This window comes from Pecten maximus, chromosome 13, assembly GCF_902652985.1.
Source record: "Pecten maximus chromosome 13, xPecMax1.1, whole genome shotgun sequence".
Classification (NCBI taxonomy): Eukaryota; Metazoa; Mollusca; class Bivalvia; order Pectinida; family Pectinidae; genus Pecten; species Pecten maximus.
Genome location: NC_047027.1, coordinates 10,916,415 through 10,930,705, shown reverse-complemented (window position 1 = coordinate 10,930,705; position 14,291 = coordinate 10,916,415). Strand labels below are relative to the sequence as shown.

At 35.6% G+C, this 14,291-nt stretch overlaps 1 protein-coding gene across 1 annotated transcript; it reads left to right on the top strand.

The window, feature by feature from the left end:
* The first annotated feature begins 567 nt into the window (after positions 1-567).
* Positions 568-3,739, top strand: LOC117341136. Its single transcript, XM_033902983.1, has 4 exons — positions 568-684; positions 1,519-1,626; positions 2,028-2,132; positions 2,585-3,739. Exons 1-4 carry the CDS (start codon positions 573-575, stop codon positions 2,632-2,634), a joined length of 375 nt encoding a protein of 124 aa, XP_033758874.1. The 5' UTR covers positions 568-572; the 3' UTR covers positions 2,635-3,739.
* The last annotated feature ends 10,552 nt before the right edge of the window (positions 3,740-14,291 follow it).

Here is a 14,291-nt window from a genome sequence, read left to right as displayed (position 1 = left end):
TTTATTTACCACATGGAACATGCACATATTTCAATGGTGGAACGGACACTACCTGTAACCTGACGCATTACGTCACGTGACACATACAGATTGTATTGTAAACGTCACATTGCTTCAAAGCGACTCGCCTTCAGATAATTACTTATTTAATCACTCGTAGGTCGTCAGATATTAAGTAAACAAACCTTTGTGACACGTCCTTATTATAACAAATGTGTAAAAACGAGATCAGACGAAGGGATGATTTGTCTGTAATTTATGAAATACTTTTTGATAACAAGTACGTGAACTTCTCGCTCTTTATTAAAAGAAAACATGTTTAGCCAAAGCGGGATGTTTGAGTTCAAATGAACAAAATCTTACAATCTTGAATGTATTCTGAATTTCAGTCGAATTGCCCGAATACATTTCATCCATTTTCAATGCATGGACTTTTGACACATTCTAGACTAATTGCTGATCGGGACCATTTGATCTGTATGTCCCAATCTGATTAAAATCCAGATGGTCATTCTCACTACGTTATATATAAAGTAGTGAGAATGACCATCTAGATTTTAATTAGATTGTGTATGTCCGAACAGAATATGAAGAAAAGATATCATGTAACTCTATATTACCCCCAACAGGTTTGCGGCATTACACCTCAAGTTATCATCGATCAATACCACGTTATGGCTGAAGGTAAGTTATTTACTCTTCAATGTTTATTTGAATATGTATTTCAAACGTATAAGGTGATTCCTCCTCACACCACATTTCAACAATCTTATCCTTTCACTTGTTTGAAGAACCGGGAACTCTCGGTTTATACGAAGTCTTACATAAATCACTGATTGATTAACGTAAAAATGTTTAGTTACGACTGGTTGATGCAAAGGCAATAGTGATAAATGATCATAATTGTTTGTCAAAAACAAAACAATTATTGACTTATATACCAAAGCTGTCGGGGTATTAGGAATAATTAGCTTCACGTAAATATGCAAATTGTATGCTGTATTTGGTGTATGTATATTTATAACTGATAAAAACAATAAGATCTAGCACGGGTCGAGCAACAAAAATACATTCTTGATTTGTTATCAATTATTGAAGATATGAATGAAATAATGTTATAATTTACAATCAATCAAGTCATATGTATACTATGAGTAATACAATATGTAGTGGCCCAAGGGAGGTAATCATGCAATTTTATCATATCGATTGGTTATCTTACCGACATATTTAAAGATAGTATCGAATGTAAACAAGAGCGGGTTTCTGTGTAGTTTGATACAAAATCATAAGTTACATACTTTACACAATTACCACCCTCAGCAACTTCGAGTTTTTTCAGTTTGAAAACTTCATGTAGATAAATGATAAATTGACCCACAAGAAAATTCGTTCATGCTCCGCCTATATATCTATGACCATACCGCGGGTGTTATTTTATGTATTTTTCTAAGACACAGTCTGTATATCCAGTCGGCGATGTAAATGTGATGTTTTTAACATGTATTTCTTCAAAAGGTAACAAGCTACCAACACAGGAGACGGGCTATCCGGATCCTTATCAACACCTGCGACAACGATTCCCCGCCGATCTCGTGGATGAATGGATACAACAACAAGTATCAGGTAAACGATATACTGAGATGAAGACATATTTGAGTAATAAGATATCTGTAGTGGTCCAAGGGAGGTAAGCATGTCATTTTATCTTGCCGACATATTTAAACAAAAAACATCTTAGACGCAAAAAGATTACTGTAGAATGATACACAAAATCAAAAGTTACACACTTCATACATTTACCACACTCAACACCTTTGAGGATCTTATTATTCTTTTATTCTTATTGTCTTTATTGTGTACGGTCATGGCTAATCATTAACAGGACGCTGTCATAACTTGTTTTTGATATGTTCGTGTAAATTGAGTTATTTTGTACAGTCGGTGTAATTATTTTCATCTAATCGTGAAGTAGTCCGTATATGCTGTTAGAGATATACCATCTTTAGCATGCATTTCTTTAACAGGTGAAAAGTTACCTATACAGGAGACAGGTTATCCAGATCCTTATCAACACCTGCGTCAAATGTTCCCCGCCGATCTTGTAGATGAATGGATACAACAAGTACCAGGTATATATTATACTGTTATACACCTTGATCAATGTCAAAAGAAACGAAAACCAGTAACGTACGATTACTGTTTAAAATGTCAGGTGAATTCAACTTCCTCGGTTGCATAGATTTGTGTAATACAAGCTTAGTTTTATATTCAATTATATCTATGGTGGAATGCAAAATCGTGAAATGTTTCTGTCATTGTTGGAAAGGTGCGTGATACCTAACATTACATTGTTACGGTGTTATGCACGACAGAATTTAAGTCAAAGCATGTAGACCACAAATGTATGTGTATTTACAATACTACCTTTACTATTACAGTTTCTGAAATATTTTTTGCTATCGCACTTTATAGTGAACTCAAATACTGAGATATGTTCTTAGTGAACGGTAAAACCGTCATCGACATCACTAACCTACGTTGAAGTTAAGAAAGCTGTGACAGGTTGTTTTATACATTTTAGGACGTGATGCGTTACCTCGGCTGAGCAGGACAGTGACCCCTTCATCATAAGTAGAAACAATCGGATCATGACGTCTTCTGGTGATTCTTTTTAATGACAAAACACTCAAAATTGTATTTAAAATTCAATACATAAATTTACAAGGAAGAAGTGTGATAAAGAAAATGTCGTCTACAGTGACCAATCATAACATCAGTACAGTAACCATGGGGACGACGACGATGGGCCATCATTATAATAACTGTCTAACCTAAACAATTACACGTTCAGTAACGAATAATTTATCATAGTGTAAATCTCTAGTAAATCTAAGAAAGGTTAGATTTAGATAAAATCATTTCACTGACTCACTGTTTGTAATATGTATAAAAGCTGCAAAAGGAAAAGATGCAGTAGTGCCTGCAGCGTTATATGTATTAACTTCGGCGTTGCAATATTATCATTTGTGATATGTAAATGTGGAATAATGTATATTTAAATTATTTTTAACTAGAAAACCAACCAAACCATCGTACCGGTGTTGTTTCCTCTGTAAAGTTTTCTGTTGATAAAATCATGAATTATTCGTCTCAACGTTTTTTGGGATTGGGGGGTGGGGCATATCGTTTACTTATAGTAAATGCAAAGTTATTATTTGATTTTGCACATTACTTCCCCCTTGATGATGAGAAATTTCATAGGATTTGGAATTTGCGTAAAGTCTCAGAGAGTGACAAAATGGACACTCCGCTGTCTACCTTGGTTAGATAAAAGGTTTTCCAAACTGTTTTCCTTTTGATCCTTTGCTCCTTTAATGATACAGTATGTTGATATCAAAGACGTCCAAATGCTTCTAAATGATGTGTTGTCTATTTTAAACTAATCCTTTAGAAATGTAGATTTGCTTTCTATGATATGGTCAATTGAACGAAGACATGCCATCTAGCTATTTTGGTACGGTATGAAATATTTTGTGATTGTTTTAAAAGCAAATTGAATAACTACTTTCAAATAATATTCATAATGTTTGAGAGTAATGTTTCATTCTCCAGAAACGTAGTGGAAGAAGACAACCAAATATTTATTTGTTCAAATGTGTTGCATATATTTCAGCATTAGATGATCTTGTTATGCATGTTTTTAACGTCACGAATATCATTATTTGCTTTGTTTTATCTGCTATTGATTTTTTAATGTTATGTGCTATTGATTTTTATTTTTTATTTTATTTTTCATTTACAATTGTCTTCTTGTTATCATTGTTATTATTAAACAGAGAGAGAGAGATTTTTTTTTTTTATTTCTGTTTAACAGAATGAAGTTGAAATTTCGTATTTCATCGATTTTCATCCTGGATGTTTGACGTCATTTCCTATTTTTATATTCATTGATTGGATACATCAAAATGCAATGAATAAAGTGATTGTCGTTTGTCGTCGTGTCTTTTTTTGTGTGATCTGATCTAACAATAATACTGTATATCAAATACAATATATATACCATGCTGCAATAAAGAGTAATCTTAAACGACGAAAAGACTGTTAATATACAAATGTCAAAAGTTATATAATTTGTATGTGTTATTATAGTTGTTCATTCCTTTTGTTAATTAGATTTATTTCCATTCCTTTTGTTAATTAGATTTATTTCCATTCCTTTTGTTAATTAGATTTATTTCCTTGTTCTTCTGTGCCATTTGTCGTTGTTCAATGGTGAATTATAACGCCACGTTTTATTTCAAGAAAAAAACATTTTACCAAAAGACACTATAAATATACAAAACGCTACCCGAAACAAGAACGATATCTAAAATATAATAATTGATAAGTCCATACACTAAATTCTCGGTCAAATCTCCCGAACTCTCCCTGTCGGTCGTGCGAAAGACTTGCAATTGCTGCCCCAAATGCATTGTGTCTGCAAGGACTCCTTTCAGTGGCATACAGTACGAGGAGGGTGATTTGGTACTCAAACGCTCACAGAGCGTTGATCCGCGCAGCCATCCGCTCAGAATTTGAGCGGGTTTGCAGCGGGATTGCAGCGGGATCTAGGCGGGCTTCGAGCGGGCTTGAGCGGGTTCGGGCGCGAGCTCGAGCGGGCTTTAAGCGGGCTTCCAGCGGGTCCGCTACATGTCCGCTCAAGCCCTCTCGAGCGGACTTGTAGCGGACCCGCTCGAGCGGATTGTAGCGGACCCGCTCGAGCGGACTTGTAGCGGGCCCGCTCGAGCGGACTTGTAGCGGACCCGCTCGAGCGGACTTGTAGCGGACCCGCTCGAGCGGACTTGTAGTGGACCCGCTCGAGCGGACTTGTGTTCCGTCACTTTCATTAGATAATAACTTTGCCTATATTGATATTTACCCTATCAAAATATCTAACGAGCGTACTGTTTGTACATTTCGCATAATCTGGTTTGTCTATATTTGCTTATGAATTGTTCCTTAATTTCTTCATAACCTTGTTTTGATAAACCTTGTTGGTTTAACAGATTAATTTGAATTTCAACTTCATAGTATTTTAAAAATTCTCCGTTTTCATTCATCTAAAGAATTCAAAGTTTGATTTCAGTATGAATTTTTGATGATATTTTAGTAAGTTCATGAATGATGACGGGAACTGGGGTATTGGTGTTCCTTTTAATATTTTACCAACATATAGCTTTTGAAGCATGACATTTTACATAAAGAATATCTAGATAAAAATATACAGTCGAACCCACTTAATTTGAAATCGGATATATTGAAATATCGTTTAATTTGAAGTGAAATAAAATCCCCGTCCAAATGCCTTCTTTGTCTTTGTATTGTTTCATCGGTTATTTTGAAATCGGTTTATTTGAAATATCGCTTTATTTGAAACGAAATTATTGCCCCTGGCAATGCTAAACCATTGTTTATGTACCGCTTAAATTGAAAGTCGCCACGACTAGCTTAGATTATATAATTACCGGCCGTTACGGTACGTGCGTCCGATCAATAGATAGGTAAATATGAAATTCTAATTTACACAATACAAATATATTGTGACTTTTAATCATTAAATGCGTTCGTTATGAGCATGAATCTGTATTTGTTTATGAATATACCTCGGGGGACACAGCTTATTTTGGCTTCTGCTACATATATACATCTAAATCGACTCTCATTTAACTACACGCGAGACAATTACAAACGACGAGGCCATTCTTAGGGATTCGACAGAAAATGAAAACAACGTAACCAGACCAGTAATTTTGACAACGACCCTCAAACAATTCGTGAAAATCCATCTATCATCGACGCACATGTCTGATTTCAGACGGTAGTTTCTTGGAAATTAGCCCGGATGTACGGAAACTGTTCTCACGTGTGTCCGCGAACTCAACATAAACAAAGACAAGCAACAGTCGAAGACTTCTCCCGTCGAACTTAACATTATTTTTAATAAACTGTGAAACTATTATCATTTTGCAACCGATTGTAAATACTGACTAAATAAAATCAACTATATTGAACAATGGTGTGTTGTTTGACGTAGCGCGGTACCGAAATATGTCGGCAAAAGGCTGGATCCCGGTTATATTGAAAACCGGTTAATTTGAAGTATTTTTTCATTCCCCGAGCATTTCAATATAACCGGGTTCGACTGTATATCTTTCTCATAAGAGGGAGTGATTAAAAACAGCTAAATGCATGTGTTATTCAGCAAAATTAATATGAAATATTATTATCAAAATTATTATTCTGAAATATGTGGGAAAAAATGTGCTATTGGCAGAATTATTTATCGGAAATCACACAGCATTTGAAGATATTCTAGATCTTAATTACATGTACTTGTACATGTATAAAATGTACAATTTTGTAAATATGCTGTTCGAAATTGCCGATTATTGTTTCTGTATATAATATTAATAACAACTATCTAGATAAGATACATTTTACCTAATATCGCCTGGCATAGCTGAAAAAAAAATGAAATAAAAAAAAGGTTTGACCGTCATAGTTGAGACGGTCAAAAAGTTTCCGGATAGACAGTATTTTTACTACGACAAAGATTAGATGATTTTTAAGTGTGTCTTATTTAATTGTCACAAACATGTACATAAACCGACCGTAAAATCTTTCTCCCTTTTTTCTATGCATATTTTTCATGGTTTTGAATTTCCTGAAAAAAATGGCATTCTATGTTCTTTAATTGTTACTCGATAAAGGACATATTACCGCTGATTTAATAGCGTTTGATACCTCCTGAAGTTGGCAACAGACAATTATATAAATATCAGATTATTAGGAACTTGTGTGAATTTGCTTGTGTACTCATCACCGTTTGTCAACATGTCACCCGATCACAGCCAGGTAAGTTGTGAATTTTATTACAGGTAAATTGCAAGGTTCCTTTGAACTGCAGTCAGGGAACTTTATATCTACCGTCCTACCTGTAATGGTATTGAAGATAGGTTAAAGTGTACCCTGAACGAAAAATTATATTGAAATATGTTATTGGTATTGATTAATAAACAAGAATGCAGAAAACCGCATAACAATCGGCCGACCTATTACCGAGTAATTGCGATTTTTCTCGAAAACACACCTGAAGACCTCGTTTTGGTGACCTCTGACCTGTGACGTCACAGGTTGAACACGATCGGAGCCGCCATATAGGAAATATATAGAAACAAACGTGAACACGTGCCTGTAATTAATGCGAATAAGACAACAAAAATGAAAGTGCTGAATAAACTCTCCGAGTTATATTTGTGAATTAGTAAACAAGTGCTACCGAAACCAGGGACATATAATTTTCTTTTTAAACGGGCCATATATACCATGTAGCATATCACTAATTTTCTCTCATAACGAGCCATATACAACATGTAACATCTTACTAATTTTCTATTATAACGGGCCAAATACAACGTGTATCATCTTATTTATTTTCTATTATAACAGGTCGTATATAACATGTATATTTAAATAATTCTTTTTATTGTAACGGGTCGTTGTAACATGTATGACATTTGAATAACGGGCCGATTATAACGACTTACATCATATAGCCTTTATTATGAGGGCATGACCGGTTTGTTACATACAAATGTACCAGTATTGATTTCGGTTATAATACTTCTAGTAATACAAGTTTAAAATGCAATTCATACAAGATGTGAAATCAATGCTAATCATTTTGAATTTTGTATTAGCCAAAACAGCAAGATTGTAAGTAATTGTCCGCAATTGATAAAACGTGTCCACGAAAGATCAGTAACTCCCAGACAAGATTCATAGAGTAAATTTTCAACATCATGGGTATATATATGAATGAGGTAACTTAGGTTAATTATTCTATAGACAAACCTTTGAGATACGAATTTTTTCGTTTGTAAGGAAAACGAAACTCATTGAATTCCAAAAATAATGTGTTTGATTTCAACAACTTGAAAATGTATTCCCTATAGTATAAACGCAATTCTTAATAAAATTCAAGCTCAATTTATGTACAATCTGTAAAAGCATGTCTTCGGAACTTTTTTGAAGCGCACAGAAAACAAACACGTGAACTCACAAGCAATTATCGGCGTGTGCCGTTTAGAACACCAGAAACCACAGACACCTGTGGTGCAGTGACAGGTGTGACGAGCTTGTGGACCGTAATTTCACACCTGGTAATTATTTAGCGGTATACTAACCCATTCAAACTTTAGAATTCGTAATTCTCCGAACATGTTATACATCTTTAAAAGTCCCCCTTTTAATTGAAGATATGACTTGCGACACGAATGGAAAGCAAAACCACAAGGTCCTCGATCACTTCATAATAATGACACAATTAACAAAATAATAGCAAATTTTTTTTTTTTAAAAATGAAAAAAAATCATACACGAAAATCATTGCGAGTTTATAAGTTTTAGTATTAATTATGATTAGTCACGATGAACTAAATTGTATGTTTTTATCATAAAAAAACGGAGCTAAAATGATGGTTTTAATAAGTACCTATGCTTTATACCTGTACAGAAAGTATCAATTATATTATAATATTAAAATCAAGCATTTAATCGTCCTTAATCCCTGAGACCATGGCATGTAAAATAAGGGATAAAATCTGTATATGTAGAAGTTTGTTGTAGGCTTCACCACTGGTATTCATACGGGAGAGATTTAGTCTATTGTAGATCATGATGATTATAATATTTTACTTTCTGAATTAAGTCTCCTTCATTACTAGAAGCGGGTTTTGTATAGAATATAACGCATGCATTTACTGTACGTGTGTATCGTCTTTTCTCACAAACCAGAATATCCAGAACTGTTGTATTGTTGGGATGTTTATTTGAATATTAATTTGCGAATGAAATGGCACATAATTTTATTTAAAAATGTTGATGCTGTGTTCCTTTCTTTGGTAATAGTAAGAAATGGTAAACACATAACTAATGTACATTTATTGGTGATTGACCGATTATTACACCAGTCTGTGTTAACCAAGCGGTCATTTCCAGAGTCAATTTCACTACTCAAACTTATATTGTTGGATTCCGACTTCTTGTCGGCAATATTCGCCAAATTCAACAACCTCAAATCTCATGTCCAGATCGTATTCAGACATGTTTGTGCTGCTACTGTTCACACTGTTAATGTGGTGACATACAGCTTGAGGTGGCCAAGTAACGTACATACACGGGTGACACATAACGCAACATTTTCATTTGGATACAACAACGAAAAAAAGTGAAATTATAACCTATTTACTCGGTATCATTACAAGTAAAATGTAAAAGAACTGCAGCGTTGACAACAGGCATATATGGATTAATAGTGTAAACATTCCTATTTAACATGTCAATTTAACTTTATTTCATATGGTATTGTTTGACTACATAATCCGTTCACAACACATAGCGCGCCAATGGACCATAACGATCTATTTTGGTACGGTTGGAATCACTGGGGTCACATGATATTTCACCTGTACTATCGCTGTACGTGGCCTAGGTCAGGATAAGCGGAAAAGGACCATACCTCTTTCCCTCTCATAATATCAAACTATACACAGTTTTGTTAAATTATACCAAACCAGAAATCAAACGTGTGACTTGCGTTTAATTTCTGTCTATTTCGCCACAAAATAAGCTTTTAATCCCAGCGTATGGAACGCCATACATGTGGCTGCCTAAAGACTTAAGGTTTTATATCACCATTTTATAGCATCACGTTATAGTATTATGTCGCCATGATGATATAACATAGTGACATGATGATATAAGACCTTTGGTCTTAAGGTAGCTATGGCGTTCTATACCAGTGTATTTCGAAACGCTACGAGGCATTGCATCAAATATGGCGTCGAATTATGTGTCATCTGGGTATAAGAACGAGGCACCCCGATACTTCTTAGCGTGCGTGATATTTTGTAAGATATAGACTGTTTCAAGTCTCTGTGATATACACGTCTAGTACACGTATACAATTAATTCATATTTTGCTAGTTGACATCGTTGTATGCTTCATAGCTTGCTTGTAGATATACAATATACATGTATGGATAGTGTACAATTGTACACGTGTTACTCATTTTCCTTCGCCATGCGCTATATCATGTACCTTACTCTCGTAACAAACATACATACATTTCCTGCTTTACTGCGAATCGCAGGAAATTTCCAGTAAGATGTATCGCAGTGTCACAGGAGAGCTTATACATGTACATATGCGCTTATACAGTGGCTCCGATTACCGTTAACAAGTCAATGTGCTCAGCCTTCTCATTCGACCAGCACGGCACCACTGCAATGCGCTATCGTTCAAATTAAATCGTTTGTTAGATTTTTAAAGTTTTCTCAGACCGGAGATGTATATATATATATATATATATATGCAAGTCTCTGCTCAGACGTATATAGTTATGTGTGTTACAACGTGAAAGTTTATGCAATGTTGTTGTCTTCATATGTTATTCTCTTGTTGTATCATGTAGTACAAAACCGATTGGCTGTCAAGCCGAAAGTAATCAAATTAATTGAATTGAATCGACCAAGCATCACCTAAAAAGCAAATTTTACACATGGCAGAAACACAGCAAATGTTACCCACTCTCTACTAACACTAACGTATTTAGAAACTAATCACCTTTCCTTTTTGCCGGATCTGGGTATGTACAAATGTGCAATGATAGTTTGGAATGTATACATTTCTAACTTAGCATACTATTTCATAATTACAAATAGATAAACAATGATACTCGTCACCAACACCATCAGAACACAAAGGACAAAATGGATCATTACGATGTACATTTACGATGTATACCAGCCCGTTGTCGCATAACTACATGAACATAATTATTATTGTGACCGTTAATGCAAACATTTATATTTTAAGATATTGTTTAAAAAATAACTTTGTGTTAAACCCATTTTCTGTGATTTTACAATAACAAACATATAAATGTATTTTTGTCAAATCAACTTCTTCACTAACGCTACAGAATCACTCAAGCGTGATTACGAAACACATTTGGAAACGTTACATTACATTCTGCAGACGTTTCTGATGAAAGAAATGTGAATTCCTCCTTATTCATCGTAACATAAAACAAAGAATTCCTTATGCCCATTCTAGGGAAGCGACAAGAGAAGCTGGATCGCTGGATGAGCGGATTTGCTGGCCTGCCGGAGCGGGATCGCCTCGTGAGCGGATCGCCTCGTGAGCGGGTTCGCTGGCTGAGCGGGTTTGCCTCGTGAGCGGGTTTGTGGCCCGCCGGAGCGGGATCGCTGACTGAGCGGTTTTGCTAATCCGCCAGAGCGGGATTGCCTCGTGAGCGGGTTTGCAGTCCTGCCGGATCTAAATCGCTGGCTGAGCGGGTTGCTTCGTTATCAGAGCGGAATCGCCGTGTGAGCGGGATCGCAGCGACATCGCTTGCGCGGGATTGCAGCGGGATTGCAGCGGGGTTTTAATCCCCAACGCTCACGCAGCGCAAACGCTCTGTGAGCGTTTGAGTACCAAATCACCCTCCTCGTACTGTAGGAAGTCGTCAAAAAGTGTGTGGGGGGGCAATATTTTTTTTAATATTAAATTTTACGCACTAAACAAATCGTATGCCATCTCCGCAAAATAAGCCAATAATTATCATTTCAACATCCCATGATAATTTATGTAGTACAAAGTTATTTACGCAAATACGCAAATCAGGATATATTATTTATAGTAAAACATGAATCACCAGGCCCGGATTTTCGAAGGGGGGGGGGGGGGGGGGGGGGGGGCTGGGGAATCCAGTAATTTAGTGATAATTCGTGCGCCGTAGGCGCGAGCCGATTATTTTTGTCTTTTAACGAGGGGTCTGGGGGACAGGATTTTCGAAAGGGGGGACAGTGATTTAGTGATAATGCGAACGCCGTAGGCGCGAGCCGATTTTTGTTTTGTTTTGTTTCTGTTTTTTTTTTTGTTTTTTTTTTGCGAAGGGTCTGGGGGCTGTCCTGGTAGGGGGTTCCAGGCGGAGAATGAATATAGCACATTATAGTAGCCGATTATTTTTGTTTTTTAACGAGGGGTCTGGTGGACAGGATTTTTGAAAGGGGACTGGGGCAGTGATGTACTGATAATGCGAGCGCCGTAGGCGCGAGGTGAATTTTTTTTCCATTTTTAAAGCTATACAAAAAATTCCTCCGAAAAAAGGGAAAATTTAAAAACTTATTATTTTTCCTTAATAATTGACAGGTTTTCAACTTTTCGATTCCGATAGAATGTGTATTGTATCTAAAGCGAACCTTATATGCTGCTTATTTGTCGACAACAGATGCCAGTGCCGTTTCATATTATACGGTGTTTCCTCATTCGTACCTGTCGGTAATTAGTATCACTCTATTCACGTTAAAACCGCGCATTCTTGTCAATGTTGTGTTTTTGTCTTGTTCTAATAATGAAATCGATCAACTTCACAAATTATCATCAACTTATCGAATTTATGTGATGAAGTTAAGCAAAATTTCGTATTAAGATGTAAATATTGACTTACCAGGCTAGTGCAGATGATCGACACACAGGTCTGAGGATTGATATACAGGTACAAGTTTAAGTTTTTATCGCTGCTTCCAAGAAAACATTTTATTTCGAAAATTTAGATATTTATCGAAATGAATATAAAACATTTCTGTTTTTCCCTTTTTTTAGATTTTGGATGTCAAAAAGTGCGGGGGGGGGGGGGGGGGGGGGGGGGGCAAAAAAGAGTTGTGCCAAAAAACCAGTAAAAAAAAATATAAAAAAAATATAAAAAAAAATAAAAAAAAGAAAAACAAAAAAAAAAAACTTTAATAAATAAAACAAAAAAAAAAAAAAAAAAGAAAAAAAGCCCCCCCCCCCCCCCCCCCCCCCCCCCCCCCCCCCCTTTTTTTTTCTCCGTGCGTCGCTATTTGTTTTTATATTGCTATACATTGTGTTTGATTCTATTCTGTCATTGATTAAAAAAAGGTAGATACAATTAAAGAACAAAACACACTTGAACTCATTATGTTTAAACAGTTTTTACCCAATCGCCTCTGGAATGTGGGTTGCCAGGAATTTGCAGATTTTGCAGCATTGGTCCCATCAACTATAGAGGGTCTTCATAGCAAAACGATTGGGAAACATTCCATGTCGGAGGATCGACTTAAAACTGAGAGATATCCTGTTTCTCTCGAAAGCTGTCTGAACGTCAAAAATAATTGTTTGGAAGTACATGCATGTACACTAGAAAGCCTACACACTTAACTCTAAATAAGGGAGGTAACTACCCCTGTCCTAACAAAATAATACGGTCTACCTTATTTCAAAACAGAATATCAGGATGCTTTTACTTTTTTATTTTTTTTATTTATCTATTTTATTTAATTCTATTCTATTTGATTTTTTTTTATTTTGTCACGAACAGTGTATGTATATGTGAACGCGTCACATACATAACGGCGCCAGGATTGTTGAAACAAAAAATGAGAAATAATAAAAGAGACGCGACAGTTATATTAGATTAACAATAGTAACAGGTGGGGTGGAATTATCATAATTGAACATAATGGATGTCCCCACACAATACTATATACGTATTCATGCTGCAACACAACATTGTATGGGGGAACTCGATGTGATCAAAACGCATTTCTCTGTAATGTCGGAAGAAATCATTTTTGCACCCATAGTGTCCAGATAAGATTTCTTTCAAACTTTTGAAAACATTAGGAATTCCTCATCTAGAAAATACAGCCAGTGTATAGAGTCTGCGTAAAGGATCTTGAATGCACAGAAAAAAGTGCGAATTATAGTCACCAGGAAAGAGTTATGATAACGAGATTGTACGAAAAGAATAGGTTCGTGAAGCCTGGTATACCGCAGATTGAGACAATGGACAACCGACATGACCAGCACGTAACAAAAGGATTCCTCGAACTTCGTAGATACATCAGCTAGAACAAGTTGAAACGAAAAGAAATGGGAAAACATAACAAGTATAATATTCGGAAATATCGTTAGGGGAAATCTGTAACAATACCCGAATATGTTATTTCATCACCAACAATTAAGGACGTTGATACTCAATGGAACAATTTGCGTTGAAATACATTAATTTGAATATTTTTAATTTTTTTTTTCAGGTTGGAAAGTATGGGTTATGTAAGGAATATCGTAACACAGCCAATTGAAACATCCCGTAAAAACACGTATCTGTTATGTTATAAAAATCCATACATAAAAACAATAACAATTTGAAATTTCTGGA